Here is a 23,577-nt window from a genome sequence, read left to right as displayed (position 1 = left end):
CTAGTGTTGCAAGGAATGAAGGAGCCTGGGCTGACAGCACGGAGAACTCCACGTCCTTGGCAAGGGGTCACTGTGAGGAGAAAGTGCTCTCTCACCGCCGTGCCCAGCTTGATGTCCACGGCCAGAGGTTACACTGGTCAATCCAGCTCGCTGGCTGAGAACCGCAGACAGGAAAACCTGTGTGGTTTTCCAGGTGGCAGGTGATAGATCTCGTGATTTTCCTTTGCTTGTTAAGACTGGAAGCAAGCAGCCCAATATGCAAGTTTCAAGCCGGTTGACATATCATTACAACTGGGAGTCTGTATCCACAGCACAAAGGCTTGGGTACCAGCTCTGCTGTTGTGTGACTTCAGGTCAGCTTTTAACCTGAGCAGTGAATGAAGATTATAAGAGACAATCACTTAGTCTCTGCAGTCCAAGAAAATGAGAAAAAAAAAAAAAAAACTCAGTTCACGTTATGGAGGAGTTGACTTGAGTAATTTATATCGAAGCTCTATTATTTAAAGAGCCTATTACTACATTTTTAATTTATTGACTTACTCAGTGCTTAGGCAGTATTTCCAGGCACTATCTTAAACACAAATAAGCCCCTAGTAAGCTGATGAGGAGGTGGAACTGTTATACCCACTTTGCAGATATGAAAGTCAAGGCACTATGTGTGCACAGCTATTACGCCACAGCTGGAGCTCATACTCAGGTAAGATGCCTCCAGAGTTCAGTTATCAACCACCACACCAATGACACCATTTCACCATGCTCAGTTTTGCTGCACAAATCTCACAGACAGCACTATGAAGCGCACCTGGCACAAATCACACAAAACAAATAGTGTGGAATTGATAAGAAATTGCATGAAATTGTCATGCAGTGCCTTATTTTCTAGGATTATTCATTAGCAGTTAAAGATTTACACAACAACTGAGCTGCATATTTAAATATGGCTAACATGGTAAATATTATGTCATGTATTTCAATACATATTCTAAAGGAACTTAGAAACATAGCAAGTTTGCTCACACACAATTTAAAGTATTTAACATATTTCACATTGCAGAAGTTTCACTGTGCAAAACAGAAATAAGCCCATCGCAAGAAAAGTTACAATCACTGAAATGCGAAATGACAGTAGTCAAGCACTGGTAATGGGAGACTGAGCACAGCAAGGAGCTGGCCGGTGAGCGCCCGGCCACGGAGCTTTGAAGGCCAGTGCTTCCCTCGCGTGCTGCTCTCTCCTCCTGTGCTGCTCTCTCCTCCTGTGCTGCTCTCTCCTCCTGCTGTAACAAGTCTGACTGCCTCTGTAGGGACCTTAATCAGGACTGAGAGAAAGGGAAAGGATTAAGTCATTCCTGAAAATAAGCATGGGCTCCATGGCTCTGAACCTTTAAAAAGTCAGGATTAGGGCTGAAGAGATTGCTCAATGGTTAAGGCGCTCACCTGCAAATCAAAAAAATCAGTGTTTGATTCCTCAGTACCCATGTAAAGCTAGATGCATAAGGTGACGCGTGTCTACAGTTTGCCGTGGCTGGAGGCACTGACATGCCCATTCTTCCTCCCCTTCCTCCCTCACACAAATAAATAAATGTTTTTAAAACATCAAGATCAGTCTGAAGTATTTAAACAACATTAGTAAAGTGTTGAACCTAAGAGAAAATTGAATACATGTAACTGCTATTTTCTAATTCCTGTTTATTTTTATGACACTTTATTTATGGACAAACACCGGCTGTATTTACAAAAATATGCTCAGATTCTGTGTCCAATGAGAGAATCTGAAGAGCAGGTGGAAGATTCAGGAGATGAGGAGAGTGAACTGTGTGATGAGCAGAATCACTTTACATTCTGCATGCTAACCAGCATGGCAAAGAAGGGATTCTGAAATTTATTTTCAAAATTAGTTTAATCAACATGGTTTTAAGTTTAAGATCTAAGTTAAAACCTTAGGTTGAGTTTTTCTGAATTCATGGGTAGGGAACAGTCCTTTAATGGAAGATACTTCAAAAATAAAAAGTAGAAGAAGAATTAAAGAAAAATGAAAAAAATATACCCTATTATAGGCCCTCAGTTATATGAGTTTTGGGCTTTAGCACCTCTCAAGTGGAGAATGTATCCAGTAGGTAGCTCACAACTATTTACTAATATAAGGACAGACTGGATATAAGGCAGCCTTATTTTATTGTTCAGGGGAGGACTCTGAGGGCAATTTAGTGAGCCTTGTATATTTACTTGTAAACAGTGATATGCTCTGACTCATGTTTGCTTTTTTTTTTTTTGACAGAAAGTAACCACTTCTGGGAAACTGGAGAAGCTATATATTGCATTTTCTTTAAAAAAGAATATTGCTGAGGAGTCAGTATGAGAGAGCTAGCTGACACTTAATACATTTTTCACGTATTTGATAATGGGAATGGTAGCCACCTGTTTCATCTTTTGTAAACTGAGTGAAGTTGGTCATATTATTTGGATTTGGACTTTTAATGCACTACAAGTTCACAGCGATCTAAATTCATAAGAGATGGAGTGGAGAGATGACAGATAAAAACTCAAAAATTTATCTGCCAGAAAAGTCAGCATATATAAATGTGAGTGAATCAGAAAAGCAGCAGAGATGCAGAAAAAGAACTGGGTTCTCTCAGTTGCAAAGAACATGAGAGATAGTCGGCCCTGTCCCGTTACAATTTCCATCAAACATTTCTTACAGATTCCTGAGGCATTCCTCATAATGGACCTATTTACTAACCACAGAGTCAGCTGAAGAGGGTTCTAGCTTATCTCCTGATTTCAACAGTTCTTATCCCTGTTACTTCCACTGAAGTGGAAATGCTTCCCAGCAACTGCTTTGAAGAGTAAAATGAACTAGAACTACTATCAATTTCTAATCAAGTATATTTTCTGATTGTTTTTTGTATATTTTTAATACATCCTCTCATACACATGGGGTTCCATGTTCCATGTAAGAAAGCAAGCAACTTTACATGTAATACATCATTAAAATGAACAACATGTATTGTCTATTTTAGGATCCAGTACTCTGTTAAATGTTTCACATATACTACCTCAGTTAACCATAACCGCAACTTTGTGAAAGAACATGATGATTAAGCTTCACTGCCAGCTTGACGGGACTGAGATGCATCTAAGAAATTAGTAAAGCACACTTTTCCGTGAGTCCACGACTGTTATTTCCAGACAATATTAATCTAAAGGGAAAGATCCACACTGAGTGTGAATAGCAATATTCCATAGGGTAGGAACACAGATGGGAAAGGGAGACAAAAAAAGAGATTGCCAGTGAGTACTGGCATTTTCCCTGTGCTTCTTATCCTCCATGAGGTGAGCAGTCTCTCTGTACCTCCTGTCCTCTGTGAGGTGAGCAGTTTCTCTGTACCTCCTGTCCTCTGTGAGGTGAGCAGTCTCTCTGTACTTCCTGTCCTCTGTGAGGTGAGCAGTCTCTGGGTCTCCTTTGCTCTGTGAAGTGAGCAGATTCTCTGTGTCTTCTCTCCTCTGTAAGGTGAGTAGCTTCTGGAAAATGCTCCTGCCACCATGCATTCTGTCTCTCCATGGCCCAGAATCATAGTGTCAAGGACTGTAGTCTGACACCTGTAAAACTATGAGCCAAAGTATATAATTTCTTCCTTAAAGTTGTTTATGTCAGCTTTATTTTTTGATCATAGTGCCAAAAGCTCTGAGATGGGAAGATGCTCTCATAAACTTCTATTTTACAGATGAAGCATCTGGCATTTTCAAAGCTTGAGTGACTTCTCTGAAGTTATCCATTATCAAAGAACAAAACCAACCTTTGAACTCATAGCACCTGACTTGACAGCCTGTCTCAATGGCCACTTCATTAATCACCATGACAACTTCATTCTTTCCCTATGGTTCTTGGCAGATTAGTCACAAAGAGGTGACAGTTACATAAAGCATACTCTAGGTCTCTATCAAGATTTTGGTTGGTCCTTTGTGGCCTCCAGTTCTTCAGAGGAGAACACCAAGCAGCAACTGAAGAACAAGCCAGCTAAAGAAAGACTGCCATGCATGCTGCTGACTGCCATCACTCCACATGCACATGGAACTGAAAGGTGAATGTCTCCTCACTGACGATGCCAATGTGGTAAAATGTTCAGTGATAAATTAGAGCACTTCTTACATGTGTGTGCATTGGCAGAATGAAAAGGAGAAAGGCGTTGCGCTTTGGATTAGACAGCATTGCACTGTCACTCAGCAGTTGGTTTACCTTGGAGACATGGAGCCTGCTTCCCGTTCTTCCACACGCCAAGCAGTGACGAGGCCTACCTTCAGGTGGTAGTTGGCAGACTAAATACTATAGGAATCATCCTCTGAGGTCAGTTTTCTTTTAAACTGGAGGAGATTTTAATCTATCTTTATAACTATTAGTGGGGGACATATGAATAAACTAGTTTAAATTTCAAATCTACAGTCTACTACCTTCAAGTCTTTTGCAGTTTATCAGAAAAAAGACAGTGCTGTTATGTGCTCAAACATGACATTAGCTTAGTGGATCTATATATATGTTAATTGGACAGAATTGACAATTTCCAAATAAATTAAAAACCAGACAAACCTGACTGATGTTTTAATTTTCAAAACATAGAACAAGAATCTTATATGTGTATATAAGGCAGGTCTGTCTTTCTAAACAAACATTTCTCACCCAGGTTAACAAAGACACTACAAAATACATAGATTCATGTGGTAGAAATTCTAAAACATTATTTAATTAGCTATTAAACTAAGCTTATATATTTGGGATAAAATGAACTTATAATAATGAATAAGATCCAGTGAGTTATAGACAGAAGGGATTGTGAATGCCTAGAATTCTTCACCTGCTCTTAGAAACACCAGTCAAGCAAACTTCTATATTCTATATCCCTCCTCAATCTTCTCTAGAAGGAATTCTTTGAAAGTCGGCATGATTTTCCTATAAGAAGTCTCTTCCGCTGGGCATGGTGGTGCACGCCTTTAATCCCAGCACTCGGGAGGCTGAGGTAGGAGGATCGCCGTGAGTTCAAGGCCACCCTGAGACTACAGAGTTAATTCCAGGTCAGCCTGGACCAGAGTGAGACCCTACCTCGAAAAACAAAAACAAAAACAAACAAAGAAGTCTCTTCCATGGTGCGGTGGGTGTGATTTAATATCTGAAGCAATGTGATGCTGTGTGGAGATGTTTCAAGGCACAGGAGATCCAGTGCAGAGAGGATATAAAACATTAAATACCTGGAAACTATAGGCAATAAAACTGTAACTTGGAGTCAATATTATCTCTGTCTCCAAGGGCCTGGGAAAGCCAGTTATTCCTGTTTTAAAGTAAATCATTTGCAACCAATTTCTCACATGCATCATTTAGACCATGTTCTATTTTGTTGGACTTCCCTGGGTCAAGTTCTTTGCATTATTGCCTTACAATTAAAACAATGAGGAGTTATTGTATTCTATTCCCCTTCCTGAGTAGAGAAGTCTGGATAACCACAGTGACCAGTCTGAGCATAGGTGGAGAGTCTGAGGTCAAGAATTATAAGTTTGGTCTCAAAGAGACACAAAAGGTTTCTCTGTGGCACCAACAAGTCACAAATAAAGAGAAAGATACAGGCAAGAAGAAACGAAGGAGAGAGGAAAAGCCCGTGGATCAGTACCCTGAGAAACTGTAAAAGAAGACTGCTGCAGAGCCTTTGGACATCCAGCAAGTTGTCCACTCAGATCAATTGACCTTCTGGGGAACTGGGAACTCCCTTCTCATCCTTGAATTGCAGATCTGCCTAAACCACCCTGAATGCATTCATGGTCTCTGTGTGAGGCTTTCTGCTTGCTCTAATGTTTTTGTTTGTTTTTTAACTATAGCTCTTGCTTTCTGAGTTTAGCTTTCTTATCTGCCAGACTTTTCCCCTCACCTGGGGAGTAATGATCTAGCTCGCTGAAATCAGACTACCCACGTTAATCCTGACAAAATTCAAACCCTGAGGATGTATGTATTCAGACAATTCAAAAATATAATTTCATATTTGAATTTATACTTAAATAAAATTTCTCAGAAATGTCTTTCTTCTTCTTTGCCACATTATTCAGTATCTTAAGGATTCTGAAATCAACTACTTGAGTTGCCTAGCTTTCCCAGGCAGAAAGAGGAAGCAGGCAGAGGAGAAACATGGTGTCCTGTCTTCTGTGTCTGCCAGGAGACTTGTCTAGGTATATACTCACAAGCAGAAACTAGAGAAGGTGCCTCACATGAAGATGACTGTGTTGTAACATGAAACACATGTATGGATGCTATTTCATAGTTAGGTAGCTTTACTCAAACAGCATTTCCTTCTAGCTACTTTCAAATAAAATTGTAAAAAAAAAAAAATGCTATATGCAGCCAAAGAAAAAATAAAGCTCATTTTATGCAACTCAGGTTGCCACAGAATTGACTGTACTGGGATGCAGGTGTGTGCTTTACCTGTACAGACACTGCAAAGGTTCCTGCATATAAATGTCTAACAATAACAGTAAAACCACTGAAAGTGTATAAAAGGTATCTATATTCATGAAACCTATCTTCTATCAGGTTTTTTCATGAAAACATGATTTTTACATGCAAAGGATAAATATCAGAATCTAAACACAGATAACTGGACTGATTTATAGTACTAATCCTTGGGAATAGGTACAGTTTGTGGGTTTGTATCAACTTGAGAATTCAACCTATTAATTGTATGTGGAGTCTAAAGTTTATAAAGAGTCAAAAAGATACTGAAGGCATTAGTATAATGAAATATTCTCTTTGAAATGTAGAAAGGTAGTTATACTACATAATTAATTCTCCCTGTGACTAAGGCTACAAGTTAAGTTCTTCTCAAAAGAATTTTTAAAAATCACCAAGTGATAATCTGAAAGCTGTTTCAAAAGTCAATTATGTAAACTTTTCAGTTGATTTTTACTATATTGCCATTTGAAAAGTAAAAATTTAAACTCCCACAGCTATTCTGTATCCATAATTTCTTTGACAAAAGCTGCTTTAAAATACAAATGTTTGATTTTAGAACATATCATACATTATTCTGTTTATATAAATCTAAATGTTAATAATTATATATTTCATGATTTGGGCTAAAAATGACCATAAATAAAAACAAATATAAAAAGAATACCTTTTTGATGTGGGGATATGGCTCAGTGGTTAAAGGTGCTTGCTTGTAGAGCCTACAAGCCCAGGTTTGATTCTCAGTACTCACATAAAATCAGATGCACAAAGCAGCACATGCCTCTGGACTTCAATTTGCAGTAGCAAGACCTGGCTTGCCTATACTCACTATTCTCCCCCCACTTCTCTCTCTCTTTCTCCCTCTCAGAATAAAATTGTAATGTACCTATACCTACCTTCAATGTGATACTATAAAGTCCAACAAATGTTGCATTTATCCATGATCTTGAGTGGGGATCGCCCAGGAATTCTATATGATACTTTTCAACATTTCCATCCTGGTCATAAGTCACATATTTCCTTCGGAAAGGATCAAGGCAAAGTACCCCTGGCCAACTTTCAAAAAAAAAAATTAGTTTTATGCATTAAGAAAAAGGCAGAAATGAACACACCTGTTACAACCAAATATTGAACTTGTCTTTGAATTTTAATGACTTTGACAAATATAAACATATTCCTACTCATTTCCTTCAAAGATAAGGTACACAAGTAACTGTATATCTGTAGCTCTAAAAAGACTTTAACACCGACACAGATGAAAGAATTCTCAAAGAAACAATTTCCACAGTAAGTGACATTGAGGCACTGCTGATAAAAAAAAAAAAGGAAAAGATGTATCAAAATCAAAGAAGAATTGAATCAACTCTAACCAAGAAGAATGGTTATGACCAATTTTTTTTAAGTACTTAATACAAAGAGAGAGAGAGAGAGAGAGAGAATGGGTGCGCCAGAGCCTCTAGCCATTGCAACTGAACTCCAGATGCATGTGCTACCTTGTGTATCTGGCTTTATGTTGGGTACTAGGGAATCAAACCTGGGTCCTTTGGCTTTGCTGGAAAGCACCTTAACTGGTAAGCCATCTTTCCAGCCCCAATGACCAAAATTTTAACCCACTAATGGTTTCTGCCAAAATGGGAAAGTGGCATTCTCTGAGCCGGGTGTGGTGCTGCATGTTTACAAACTCAGCACATGGGAAGGGGAGATGGGCAGATTCTTGGGGCTCACTGGCCAGTCTAGCCTAACTGTGAGCTCCAAGCCAATGAGAGACCCTATCTCAAAAATAGATACATGGCATCCTGAAGAATGACAATCAAGGTTGTCCTCTGTGCTCCATATGTGTGCATGTGTGTGCGCACGGATGCACACACATACTTACACACACAAACAAGCACACATGCACATACATGTGGGTAACAAAGAGAAAACACAAAATAAAAGTGTGCTTTCAGTGTAACAACACTGAATAGTACAAACATGAGTTTATCCCAGTTATTTCTCTTTTTTCCTTCAATGAAACATGCTAATTGCCAGATTTTTTATACTATATATTAAGTCAACATTTTCTTAAATATTTAGTAAATTAACATACAAATCAACTGCTTTAGTCAATGATAAGTCTGAAATTAAAATGATTATTTTGTATTTAAATAGCTAATACAAATTTTGGGGTTTAAAGTGTGTGTTAGGATCCATTCCATGGATTTCAATATTTTATCCATGGCAAAAATGCACCATATCTATACATACAGATGCATATCTCAAGTTAGTTTTTATCCCTTGAGACAGTGTCTCATGTATCTCAGACTTGCCTTGAACTTGTAATCCTTCTGCCTCCAACTCTGAGTTTGGAATTATGGATGTGTACAAACATGTCCAATGTTAATTACATTTTTAATATTTTGCCAGTCATTCCAGTGTCTGGCTATAATTCTGAAAGTAAGCCTGAAGGGAAGGTAGTGAATACAGTTAGGATGCAGTGACTGAATAATGTATGGTAGAAATGTAATAAAAGTATACAGCTTACTCTTTAAATCATGTCTATCTAATATACTCAAACACTTGAACAAGCCTTCCACCTGTCAAGTCCTGTTCAGACTGAAGCACTGTAAGGATGAGGAAATGACATTCCGATCAGAAGACCCGGGTTCTCATCTTGCCTGATGAAGCACAAGCTTAAGGAAGGTGTCTATCTTCTGACTATGGCTCCTTTCTGCATTGTTGTAAAGTTCAGATTAACATGTAGTTTTACACATTGAAATTTTGCCAATGTTATGAGGCTGCGTTGTGTCATGCCCAAATTTATATGTTGAATTTCAAATTCCCAGTGCTTCAAAAGGTGACTATCTTTCAAGAAAGTGCCTTGAAAGATTTAAGTAAGGAAGCCTGGTGTGGTGGCTTCAGAGAGATGGAGAATTGGAAATTCAAGTCTAGCCTGTTTAAAAACAACAACAAAACATAACTAAGTTAAAGTTGGGTTCATTACAGCAGGTTCTAGGTCCAACACTGGTCTCCTCATACGAAGATGTTAGGACACAGACATGCAAGGAAGGAAGAGCATGTGAGAATACAAGGTGGCCATTGGTAAGCCAAGGAGAAATTAACACTGCTCATGCTTGATCTCAAGAATTAAGCCTGTTAGAAAATAATTTGTACTATTTAATCCATTCTATAAATTATATATAGCAAATGAATATAACTATATAGGTATAATAAAAGTGGTACAACTTCAAAAGAAGGGCCCCAAAATACCTCCCCTTATTTAGATAATTATTTAAAAACATGGTATCTTCAAATTTTAAAATTTAAAGGAAACTATGCTATAAGGAATCTGAAAGAACAAAAATAAAATGATCTATGAAATAAAAGTGATAGGATTTGAGGACAGGATTGCTGATATTCTATTAATAATCAATTGTTATTAAAATTATGAAGTCAAAACTATAGAGTGTACTTAACTACCCTGTGGACATCCATTTAAACAATTTCAAGGTTATAAACTAGCAACACAGATGCAATGAAAATCTTCCATGCCTAGGATTACCAGTGTAAAAGCATTGAATGTAGTGGGCTGGGCAGGCCCTGCTATGGAGCCATAGGAGGTGAGGACTTGGTGGAAGAGTCTGCTTGCCCAGAGGCCTCCTCTGATTAGAGGAAAGAACACTGCGAGGCTGTCCTGCAGCTCCAGGTTATGGAAGAGGAAGGGCTAGGTGCAGATGTGTACAATCCATAGCCCATGGGTTACCTGCATCCCAGGATAATTTTGACTTCTATACCTAACAATGTCACATCACACTGTTAAAAAGTTGGACACCCTTGGTAGAGTATTACAAATTGTTTCAGGCTGTCTTCTAAGGCTTTAGAAGAGCAAAAGGTACAACAAAAGGAAAGTTAAGTGGAAATTCAGTGCCTAAATGAAGATTATCTGTTTATTAACAAATCCATGACATAGTAAGTCAGAGCTAGTGACTCTTATTAGACTGTCCTTAAAAATAAATGGGTATGGGCTGGAGAGATGGCTTAGCAGTTAAGGCACATACCTGTAAAACCTAAGTACTCAGGTTTGATTCTCCAGTTCCAACGTAAGCCAAATACACATGGTGGAGCAAGCGTGTAGAGTTTATTTACAGTGGTTAGAAGCCCTGGCATGCCCATTTTCTCTCTCTCAATCTCTCAAATAAATAAAAATAAATCTTTAAAAAATAATAACTGGGTGCCCCTTTGAAATGGACACAAGAGCTCTATATATTTCTCTTTTTAAATATTTTATTCATTTGAGAGAAAGAGAGAGAGAATGGATTGCCAGGGCCTCTAGCCACAGCAAATGACCTCCAGACTCATGCATCACCCTGTGCATCTGGCTTTACATGGGTACTGGAAAATCGAACACTGGTCCTAAGGGTTTGCAGGCAAGTGCCTTAACTGCTGAGCCATCTCTCCAACCCTGTATTTCTCTTTTCTTTGTTCATGTATGTGAGTGTGTAGTGTGCTGTTGTGTGTGCTGTGCATGTACATATGCAAAAGAGAAGTTGGGGTATCATCTATCACACTCTCACTGGTCCTGAAGCTGCTGGTCTTCCCCTAACCCTCTAGTCAGAAATGCTGACCAGTGAGCCCAGTGATTCTCCAGCTTCTGTTTCCCACAGGACTGGGGTAAACAGGCCACACTTGGCTATTTACAAGGATGCTGAAAAAGGGAACTCAGGCCATCTCAGGCCCTGTCAGGCCCTCTTGCTTGTGCAGCAAGTGCTCTTACCTACTGAGTGCCCTCCCCTGCCTCTACATGAGAAGTCTGTATTTTGAAGGAAGCCTCTAGAAGATGACTTCAACAAAAAAGAAAAAAGATTGATAGCAGCACAAGAGACCCCAAACTTACCAGAAATCTAGGAATAGTGGGTCTTTCAGCCCAATTAGTGATTTTTAAAACAACTGAACTATAATTGTTACATTACACTGTTTAGTGAAAGGAGCAAATGTTTCATACTTGGTACTTTATATCTCCTAGCAATTTTTAAAAGGATTAATGCCATGCAATTTCAAATTACCAGCAGTACCTACTCCATTTAGCATAAAGCAATCTCGAAATTCTAACAGTTGAACAGTTATTATTTATATGATGAGCTGCTACTTTGTCCATACAAATTCCATCATATCTTCATTTTTATCAAAACTATTCATTTGAAATTATCACTCTATAAAATATAAATAAGAAGAGATAACTCAAAACAATTTAATGCTAATGTAAGGAAAAGTTTCTGTTCATTATTTAAAACATGTTAAATTATAGAAAAGATTGCATTGTGATTTAAATATGAATTATGAAACACACTGTCACATGCCCAAATAACTAGGGCACGTTCATATTTTTTCGGACAAGAGAAAGGCACTCTCTGACTGTGAGTCTGTACAGCTCACCTAAAAGTGACACTACCAAAGTGAAGGACAAGCTGAGCAGGGACGACGCCTGCATAAGACATCAACATGGGTGCCCACCTGATAAATTCATCATTTTTTCTCACTGATTTGACTGAAGAAAACTGTTGTCCATTTCTTACCCTTACATTGACCTCAGAATTCAAACACTGTCAACCATAAGACTGCATCATGAACTCTATTTCTCTTTTTTTAATTTTTGTATGGTTGAGTCATTTGAAGCATTGTCTAAGGGATTTAAAAGTTAAAAAAATAAAATAAAAATAAAGGGACAGAGCGGGAGAGATGGTTTAGAGGTTAAGGCGCTTGCCTGCAAAGCCTAAGGACCTAGGTTCGATTCCTCAAAATCCACATAAGCCAGATGCACAGGGTGGCACATGCATCAGGAGTTCGTTTTCAGTAGCTAAAAGCCCTGGTGTGCCCATTCTCTCTCTCTCTCTCTGTGTGTTTCTCTCTCACTCTCAAATAAATAAATAAAATGTTAAAAAATAAAATAAAGGGAGGGGCTGGGGAGATGGATCAGTCAGTCAAGTGCCTGCCTTGCAAGCATGAGGACTGAGTTTGATCCCCAGAATCCATGTGAAGTGATGCATACACTTGTAATCCTGGCACTGGAGTGGTAGACCCAGGCAGATCCTGGGACTAGCAGGCCAGCAAATCTAGCCTAACTGGTTAAAGAGAGACTATGTCTCAAAAAAGGGTAGACAGAGTTTCTGAGGAATGACATCCAAGATTATCCTCTACCCTCCACTTGTGCACACACATCTATATATGTAAGTACATCTACACATGCACATGAATATGCACACACAGGATACCCACATGCATTTCAAAAAGGAAGCTTAGAGGAAAGGAGAACAAGAATAAGCAATCCAAATGAAAGGTTGGAGGACTACAAGAAGAAAGATGTGGTCAAGTAGAATCTATGGCTGACAGGAAATGAAATGCACAAACAAGGTGAAAAAGAGACCTGTGTTCAAGTAAATTAGGGGAAAAGGCAAATTCCAAACTAGTCATCCCAAGATAAATGCAAACATATCATGCAAAGCTAATGCTTTATAAATTTGTCATCCAGCGGAAGTGATTTTTAGTAAGATAATTCCTGTCCCAGTAGTAGTTGCCCAGGTTAAGGAAGCTTTCCATTGCCGCATGCTAGCCTCCAGTTAGAAATGTATCCCCGTCATGTTCAGTTGTGGCCGGAGGTTTAAGAGGACAACAGGCTTGAGCCAGGGCTTACTCCCAAATTGTAATGACTCTTCAGTCTCTGAATGCTGTCCTTCCGGGACTTGGTGAGAAGATGACTGTGGTGGTTTGATTCAGGTGTCCCCCATAAACTTAGGTGTTCTGAATGCTAGCTCCCCAGCTGATGGATATTTGGGAATTAATGCCTCCTGGAGGGAGTGTATTGTTGGGGGCAGGCTTAAGGGCTTTATAGCCAGTTTCCCCATGCCAGTGTTTGGCACACCCTCCTGTTGCTGTGGCCCACCTTATGTTGGCCAGGGGGTGATGTCCACCCTCTGCTCATGTCATCGTTTTCTTCTGCCATTGTGGAGCTTCCTCTCGAGCCTGTAAGCCAAAATAAACCTCTTTTTCCCAGAAGCTGCTCTTGGTTGGGTGCTTTCTACCAGCAATGCGAACCAGACTGCAACAGTGACACTGACCATGAGCAGACACACGCACCTTAAGTATATTCATTCACATGCAGAGTAAGAGAAATAAGAATAATCATTAACAATTTATAATATGGAAAAGATATCATCTCAACTCATGGTTTTTTTTCTTTTTTTATATGCAAGATTTCACTGTAGGCCAGGCTGACCAGGAACTCACTCCGTAGCCCATGCTAGCCTCAAACTCACAGTGGTCCTTCTACCTCAACTTCTTGAATGCTAAGATTAAAGGCACGTACCATCATGCACAAACAATTTTTTATCAACGTCTAAAGTGTTATATAAGAGAGTTTATATTTGATTGCTTTGTTAATAAAAAGGCATACTTTATTACCAAACGACTTAGACTATACTACATTAGGATGCAAATATATTTTTATAAATGCATTTTCATATTTATGAAAAGCTTTGAAACATGGCTACATAAATACACTTAAAAAGGATTTTCTGGGCTGGAGAGATGGCTTAGCGGTTAAGCGCTTGCCTGTGAAGCCTAAGGACTCCGGTTCGAGGCTCGGTTCCCCAGGACCCACGTTAGCCAGATCTGGAGTTCGTTTGCAGAGGCTGGAAGCCCTGGCGCGCCCATTCTCTCTCTCTCCCTGTATCTGTCTTTCTCTCTGTGTCTGTCGCTCTCAAATAAATAAATAAATAATTTTTTTAAAAAAAGGATTTTCTAAATACACAGCCCTATTTCTACTTGGCAATGCATCTTATTGAAGTAAATGAGATATATTTGGTATTTTTTCCTTACAACTTTTGGAAGTATCTACCTGAATACAATACTACTTCATTAGTTGTTTAGAAAAAGAAGTATCTAGCCAGGCATGGTAGTGCATGCCTTTAATCCAAGCACCCAGGAGGCAGGGGTAGAAGGATCACTGTGAGTTAAAGGCCAACCTGAGACTACATATTGAATCCCAGGTCAGCCTGGGCTAGAGTGAGATTCTACCTCAAAAAGCCAAAAAGGAAAAAAAAATCAAAAGCACCTGGCATGATGGTATACATCATGTATATGGTATAATCCAAGAATTCCAGAGGCTGAGGGAGGATCACTGTAAGTGTGAGGCCAGTATGGGCTACAGAATGAGTTCCTAGTCATCCTGGGCTAGAGTGAGATCTGGCTTCCAGAAAGAAATATTTATAAATATTTATAAAACAAAAGAAACAAGGTTGCTTAAACACTGTGGCACTGACTCTACTTCTAGTGTGTACCGACAATTCCACCCCACGTACACACAGGCATCAAGTGACACACGTACTTCCATAGCTCATGAGTGGACACTGCATCTGAATGTATATTAGACATGACAATTTCATTCCACATGGACCTTACCAACTGGCAAAGAAAGTGCTATTCTCTGCAGAATTATTTCTTTTATATCAAATAGACGTTTCTAGATTTTGTATCAGTTACTCTGTAGCTTTGCTAGAGGGAGTCAATTCTTTTGACCAATAATAACTGAGATATTGATGATTAAGTTTCTGAACCTTATAAACTGGGTGTAAAGACACAGGTTAATGAGAATTGACTCCAATAGTGCTGTGCTGTTAAGACCTCTACAACCACAGCTGGTCTTCCCACTTCAACATCTATGACCTTGCTTAATTAAGGTCTGATATTTGACTCTCTCTTGTAGGTCCATTCCATCTTTATATTTACTGCTGTAATTTATCCTGTTATCTTTCTATACATTTGTGCGGCTGCATAAACAATATAAGTACACCTGAGTTCCTTTTTTTAACTGAAAGTAAAAAACTTTTTATTGCTGAGCCATCTCCTTAGGCCCCTGTGTTTCTTAATTTGAAATTTAAATTTGTACTCAACTTAGTTCACACAACAGTAATAAGTGAGTACTTAGTCAAATGTATTCTATTCTCCTAAGAAGGTAGATAAAGCGGTATGTTTCTGGCATATTGATGTTCCTAACCATAAGTTAGAGATAATTGAGGGCCTGGACCAAAAAGCATGTTTCATCTGTAACTTTCAGTCCTATATTTCAATGACTAACACAAAGTACAAAAGGAACTCCTAATGAAATCTCTAACAGGTTTTCTGATATAGTGATAAAAACAAATTCACTTTTTGAATTTAATTTACAAAACTTTCAGACTTTTAATCTGGGAATACAAGTACTATATATTCAAATTGTTAACTTTAGACATGAAAGCTAACATAAGACAGTAATTCCTTTCATAAGTCACTTCATTGAGGATTTACACTTATGTGTAAAAATATTCATTTTTCTGGCTAGAGAGATGGCTCAGCGGTTAAGGCACTAGACAATCTGGGTTTGATTCCCCTGTACCCATGTAAAGCTAGAAACACAAAGTGGCACATGTATCTGGAATTCATTTGCAGTGGTCAGAGGCCCTGGCATACCAATTCATTCCTCTCTCTCTCTCTCTCTCTCTCTCTCTCTCTCTCTCTCTCTCTGTGTGTGTGTGTGTGTGTGTGTGTGTGTGTGTGTGTGTGTGTGTGTTTGGGACTGGGAAAATGGCCTAGCAGTTTCAGCATTTGCCTGAAAAGCCTAAGTTCCCAGGTTCAATTCCCTAGGACCCACATAAACCAAATGCACAAGGGGGCACATGTGTCTGCAGTTCCTATGCAGTGGCTTGAAGCCCTGCCATGCCCATTCTCTCTATCTCTCTCTTTCTCTCTCATAAATAAATAATTAAAATATTAAAAAGTATTTAGGACTGGAAAGATGGCCTGGTGGTTAAGGTGCTTGCCTGCAAAGCCAAAAGAAAGACCCACGTTCTATTCCCGAGGGTCCATGTGAGCCAGATGCACAAGGTGGAATGTGTGTCTGGAGTTCATTTGCAGCAGCTGGAGACCCTGGTGCTCCCATTATCTCCCTCCCCACCCTCTCCTCTCTGTCTCTCTCTCTCTCCCTCCCCGCTTTCTTTTCCTCTCTCATTTTTATTTTATTTTTTAAAAAAGAGACAGAGGGAAAGAGAGAGAGAGAGAAGAAGAAGATAGAGAAAGAATAGGCATGCCAGGGCCTCTAGTCATTGCAAATGAACTCCAGATGCATGCACCACTTTGGCATCTGGCTTACGTAGGTACTGGGAAATCGAACCTAGGCCCTTAGGCTTCTCAGGCAAGTACCTTAACTGCTAAGCCATCTCTTCAGCCCCCCTCTCTCAAATAAATAAAACAATATTTAAAAATTCATTTTCCACAACTTAATTAGAGCTTATATTAATTATGACATGTGGGTCAATATTGTAAATTTTTGAAATAATTTTATTTGACCCCTAAAAAAAGCCCTCACTATCAAAGGACACATGTTTTCAGAACAATGGCATACATTTGCTAAGGTAGTAAATATATTCATTTGTTCATATTTTCATAACAAAATACCACAGTCTTAGTAAGTTAAGCAACAGAAATTTACTCTCTCAAAGCTCTAGAGGTTTGAAATCTAAGATCAGTCAGTGTGTCAACAGATTTGGATTCTTTGCAGATGGCTCCTTTCTATTTAGATCTTCAAACTGAGTTCCTTAAGCCTGCCAGTCCAGATTCAATTCCCAAACCACCCATGTACAAGCATATGGTATTTATTTGCAGCCCTGGTACACACACACACACACACACACACATACACACACACACACTTTATCTTCACATGATCTTCCTACTCTGCATATGCATTCCTCATGTTTCTTTCTGTATCCAAATTCTCTTTCTTATAAGAATACCAATTATATTGGATATAGCTTACCCTGATCATTTTAATTTAATCATTTATGTTTTCCCTCTGTTTTTCAGAATTTATTCAGGAGGTAGGAACATTGCTGTGAATTTGAGGCCAACCTGACTCTACATACTGAATCCCTGGTCAGCCTGGGCTATGGGCTTGAGTGAGACCCTATCTCAAACAAACAAACAACAACAAAAAAAAAAAACAAAACATTCAAGAGAATAGTTTTAGTGAAGCTAAAAATTAATAAAAAGGTAAAAGTAATACTGAATGAAATAAAAGTAGAGCAGGGAAAAGGAAAAAGTAAAGATAGAAGCAAGGTTTAATATAAGAAAATAAATTCACCAATAAAGACAGAGATTCTGAAAAATAGAGAGAAAACAGAAAAGAAAGGCTCAATAAATCAAGTAAAAATCCCAAATCAAATAAAAATCTCAATGGAAAGAAACACCAGTAGGTGCAAGAAAGAATATCATGGATCAAGAATGGTTGAGCAGTGATTAAATTCAGATAGCAATAAAGAGAAAGAAAGCCACGCTACCCAGGACCTCTGGGACACAGTTACCAGACCAAATGTACACACCTGTGGTATACCAGAGGCAATACATATGAAACTTATTCAATGAGATTATACCAGAAAAATACCCCAAATCTAAGGAAAGAAATGGACAAACAAGTATAAGATACATTTAGAATCCAAACTAGATGAGAAACAAACCTCTCCACATCTTTTTATAATTAAAACAACAAAAGCACACAGCAGAGAAAGAGCATTACAGAAAAGAAGTGGCAAATTGCAAAGTAAAACCTATCACAATAATAGACACATATCATCAGAAAGGCCAAGAACATGAACTAAAGGGTTTGAAATCCTGAAATAAAAGAATTGTCAACCAAGATTATTACAGATTAGTACCCCTAGTGAAATTACGCTTTAAAATAATAGAAACAAACACTCTCTATGGTGCACATAAACTAAAGCAACTAAAGACTACTAAGTCCATACAGAAGAAGATACATAAAAGATTACTGCACAGAAAAGTTCCTGTATAGGGGAATAAAGACATATGAGGGCTCAGGGCTCAGGAAACCATGCAGCTCACTAAAAGAAACGAGAACTCATAAAGAATTAAGCACTATTAACTCAATATATAAAGCATGACTCAACAAACTATAAAATGAAATGGTTCATTGTATTTTGTGAGATCATGAAAGAATACAATTATATGTCTATAGTGAATGATACTACAGAAATCATACAAATTCATAGAGATCAAATAACATGTATATAGATAATAGGGATACCCACTGGAGAAACCAGGGAGAGGGAGAATTTAAAAATTTTTAGAAACAAATGAAAATTAAGTCATACACTCTTTGAAATATAGTAAGCTAACTGTAGGAAGGAAGTTTATTCTGAGTACCCACATTAAACAATGACAGAAGCTACAAATAATCTAATGATATACCCCCTAAATCATAGAAGAACAAAGAAAAACTAAATCATCAATTAGTAGATCAAAATAAATAACACAGCTATAAAATAGTGACATGACTAGAATTAAGGATAAAAATCTAGTTTCATTTCAGTAAACATAAAAATTCTTGTGACTAAATTTAACATATCTTCATGAATAAAGCCTTGAAGAAACTGAAGTCAGAAGGTTCACACTTCAACATAACAAAGGCCATATAGACAACAAACCTAAAGCTACCATGATGCCATCCTGCCTTTGTTAATTCCCCAGCCACTCACCTAAAGCTGGATATGATACAAGCGTCTGGTGTTCCATTTATACTGCCAAGAAACCCTGGCACCTCTGTCACACACACTTGTAAAAACAATAGGTAGAATAGAGGATCCAGAAATAAACCCATGCAGTTATTGTGATCTGGTTCTCAATAACAGTTCCAAAACTTGGGTTAGAAAAGACAGGCTCCATAAAATGGTACTAGGAAACACATTTTATATGCATATTCAACAACATAGGACACATAAGTATCTAATATTGAGTCATTATGGTAAAATTATAAGATAAAAATACCAAAAGATGTAAGCTTGTAAGGAAGCAATGAATTTAAGAAAATAAAATTTCAACTGAGATTTCAAGTTGAACTGACCAAACTAATGAAAATAATGTAGGTATAAAAATATATAAATTAGAACTACAAAAATTTAAAATATAATTAAAGGTTTAAAAAGTAATATAACTATTAAAAACATCTCTTAATATTTTATTTTTACTTATTTGAGAGACAGGGAGAGAAAGAAGCAGATATAGATAGAATGCGCATGCCAGGGCCTCCAGCTGATGCAAATGAACTATAGACACATGTGCCACCTTGTGCATCTGGCTTATGTCAGTCCTGGTGAATTAAACTTGGGTCTTTTGGCTTTGCAGGAAAACAACTTAACTGCTAAGCCATCTCTTCAGCCCTTAAGACATTTTTAAAACTTCAATAATTATTACTATATAAAAAGGAACATAGAAAAATTTCTAACATAAGAAACTTTAGATAAAATAAAATATAAACATAAAAATATAAAAAATATTTGTTATAAAAATAGTTGTAAATAGTTCAGAAAATATAAATGCCAAGAATAAAAAGGATATACCACAAGTAATAGGAAATCCTGAAATAATGAAGCCAAAACCAGGTGACTGAATTATTCAATAGCATATAATTTAAGAAAACTAACATATATTTTAGAATTATATGCTAAAAATAAACAATTATGTATTTGAGAAAATACAAGCAAGAATGTAAAACTCTGAAATATATTATGATAAATCAATGTAAGTCTAGAGAAAAAAAATTCGGAAAACATATAGAATACACAGTATTTTCAAGGGTATACCAAAAATTTCATAAGCTATTTCCTTGCTGGTCATAAAGTTTTACTGTTCCAGTCAGTTTCACATTGCTAGGAGAAACAGCTGACCAAAAGCAGTCTATGGTAGGACAGGGTTTATTTCAGGCTTACCAGATACAGGAGAAACACTATCAATGATGAAAGAAACTGGCTCACTTTTATGGATTCATAGCAGAGAAATACTACCAACAGCCTGACCCACAAAAACACAAACAGCCAGAGCTCTCCACATACCTTAGGAATGGACCCAAAGATCCACCCCCATGACATGCTCTCTGTAGCAGAGATCTGCCCGCGACAGGCTCATGTTGTAAGCTCAATTTTAATAAAACACCTGAGTCTATGGGGCCGTAGGTTCAAATTAATACATCCAAACTTCAACAACAAGAGTCAACAGAACTGAAGAGCACATTTAGAACTCAGTAAGATATATTAAGGCCTCCAAATATTTGACCATTTTATAAAGCACTTATAAACAACCCAGTTCAAGGAAGTATTCATAACTACTTCAAACTGAATGATAAAATGTAATAAATCTGTCATTTGTAGCTAAAGAAGCACTTAGAAAAAATTTCAAAAAAAATAAAAATTTTTCAGCTTTAATACTTTATGATGAGAGGGAGAAATCATAAATCCATTTATCCAAGTCTCCATTTAAGAAAGTAGAAGAATAAATTAAACTCTGGGTAGTAGATAGAACAAAGATAATACCAGAAACCAATAAAGAAGAAAGCAGATAAGCAAGAGGGAAAGTGGGATCTTTGAAAGGATATTAAAAATTCAAAAGTATAGTGAGACTACAATAACAAGTACTATATACAGTAGACAATAAATAGATGACAAACAGTATTTCAGGAAAGAACCACCAAAGCCTACCTTGGCCAATTCCGTAATTTCACCAGAACGAGGCTCCCAAGAGGAAGCTGTGAATAGACGAACTTCAATCCTCTCTGATCGAGCTCAGACGCCTCAGGAAAACCCTCCTCAGACATGGAGCACTCGTTGTACCTTGTGTCGCTGCTCATGAAGCAGTACCATGGCTTGTTGTGGTCAATGCAGGCTGCATCTTCGCTGGACAGCAATCTCCACTTCAAACAGCTTTCCTTCTCACACTGAGCCCACACTCTGTTTACATACCTGTAAATGTCCACTGAGGCATCCATTGCTCTTTTAAAATACACGAGATTATCTCATCACCTAATTTTCTCTTTTACCACAAAAGAATTTGATCTGGAAAACAAAAAAGAAAAGCAAAAGAATGAAGATTCAAGAGTATGAGATACAATTCAAACCAAAGGAAAAAAAAAAAAATCTTTGGTATCTTCTAACAGCCTCCTATGGACACAGAACACACATTGAATACACAGGTTCACACACTATATTTCTACCAACCCCAAAACAAAGGAACAAAGTGGACACACAGATCACTCTGAACAATGAAAGACAGGAAAAGACAATAGAGCAGAGTAGTGTAGAGTAGCTACTTTCTATTAGCCTACCTCACAAAACATATCTATCAGGAATCCATCTTTTCTCCATGAGCACCCAAGCCTTACTGGCTTACTGGCTGGCTGTGCACAAGCTACCACTTTATCTTCCTGAGACACAGCATTTCAAGGTAGCTCAGGCTAGCCTCAAACTCTGCATCCTGTACCTCAGCTTCCTGGGATTATGTGCATGCACCACCATGCCACAGACACCAAATATTAGTCTAAGTGCTTTATGAACACAGCTCAAATAGTCCTTGCAACAATCCCTTTTGGGGGGTAAGATGTTACAGGGGGTTGACATAGGGTCTCTCTCTACACAGGCTGACCTGGAATTCATTCTTTAGCCCAGGCTGGGCTCAAACTCATGTCATTCCTTCTGTCTTTGCCTCCCGAATGCTTGGATTAAAGGCATGTGCTACCATGCCCAGCTTCAGAACAACTCATTAAGCCCAGTTTTACAGTGGAAACTTCTGTCTCAGTGCTCGTATGAGGTGGAGCTGAGATTTATATGTGGACACTGGGGTTCTGATCATATGATCTCGTCCATTGGATTGTTGCACCCTGTGAGAATGAAGACACTTGACTCCATGGTCCTGCTCTATCTTGAGTTCTCAGAAAAACCAAATGGAGAAAAAGATCCACTATTACTATTACCATTACCATTACCATTAATATTAATATTAATATTAATATTACAGGAGATACCTGGTGATATTGCTTAGTATGAAAAATAAAATTTTAAATTGTATATTAGCAGTAAGAAATGGCTACAAAATATTAATACCTAATATCTTTTTCCTCATGATTTTGCAAAGTTGAAGAATAAATTCAGTAATAAAAAAATAGAAGAAATTCAAATGCCACATGTTCTCCTTCATCTTTGGATCCTAATATCGAACAGCTTGAGTTGCAGGCATGCCTGACAGGCAATTTGAGAATAGATAATAGAGACAGAAAGGTTTTGGGGGAGGGTAATGGAAAGGTAGAAAGGGAGATATTCACAAAACTAAATCCAAAATGAATTAGTACCACAGAAACATTCCTCTTGGGTAGCAGAATAAAATATATAATTCTTAACAGAGTATGTGGGATTGTCTGGTAAGAAGGGTCCTGGAGAGGATGGGATGAAGCCTAAGCCTAAAACATTTGGCTCTGGTTTATAACTCCTAGGATCAGAAATTGATTACAACCCACAGTGAGCTATTGATTGATCAAAGAGACTTATGAGATCTACAAAACAAGACAGACTTTTGTCAAAGCACTTGATTACTGGCCTGAGGTGAAAGGTGAGACCCCATTGCTGAAGTCACAGAACATAAAGAAATCTGGCTGGAATCTGGAAGGAAGCCAGTTCCCAGATGGTTAAGCCATATACTGTGTAAAGTAAAACATGAGTGGCTAGGGGAAAATGGCCAACAATGTTGTGAACAAGCAAGGGACACTGCTATACAAAAGCAACCAGCCTGACAAGACGGTCATGCCTGTGCAATAGTGGCATCCAGCCTAGGTGGGTAACCAACAGCTTTCTGATTGACTAAGAGATCTGCTCAATGGAAAGGAACCCATGGCTGGAATGAGGAACCAAGTCAGAGTCCTATGGAGAACAAGATTATGAACTCCAAAGAGAAGCTCCCACTAGTTTTTGACCAAAAGAGGCTACATCCATCAAAATCTCTCTAAATAAACAATGCTTATCCCCTTTAACCTATGCAGATCCCACTGCATTCTCCATTGGAAAATCTGTTTTTTTCTCTTTCAGAAGACAGCAAGAACCAAGGACAACCAAAGTCTATTAACAAAACAAGAAAAGATAGCTGACTCCCTGGCAGAAGATGAACCACTCCTAACATATCATCTAGGGCGCAGGTGAAACTACAGAGGAACTGGTCGGATGAGCAAGAGTGCTGCTTCCATGGTAAGCCTGACA

The 23,577-nt window shown here is 38.1% G+C and overlaps 1 protein-coding gene across 1 annotated transcript in view; it reads right to left on the bottom strand.

The window, feature by feature from the left end:
- Nucleotides 1-23,577, bottom strand: part of Zcwpw2 (zinc finger CW-type and PWWP domain containing 2) — a 117,844-nt gene that overhangs the window by 54,364 nt on the left and 39,903 nt on the right. The window contains exons 2-3 of the mRNA XM_045136308.1: nt 21,037-21,390; nt 7,378-7,537 (exon numbers count right to left, since the gene is read on the bottom strand). Of these exons, the coding sequence (XP_044992243.1) occupies nt 7,378-7,537; nt 21,037-21,323 (447 nt within the window). The 5' untranslated portion in view covers nt 21,324-21,390. The remainder of the gene's footprint in view (nt 1-7,377; nt 7,538-21,036; nt 21,391-23,577) is intronic.

This window comes from Jaculus jaculus, chromosome 17 (assembly GCF_020740685.1).
Source record: "Jaculus jaculus isolate mJacJac1 chromosome 17, mJacJac1.mat.Y.cur, whole genome shotgun sequence".
Taxonomy (NCBI): Eukaryota; Metazoa; Chordata; class Mammalia; order Rodentia; family Dipodidae; genus Jaculus; species Jaculus jaculus.
Note: the sequence above shows the minus strand (reverse complement) of the source record. Positions and strands in the feature narration are given on the sequence as shown.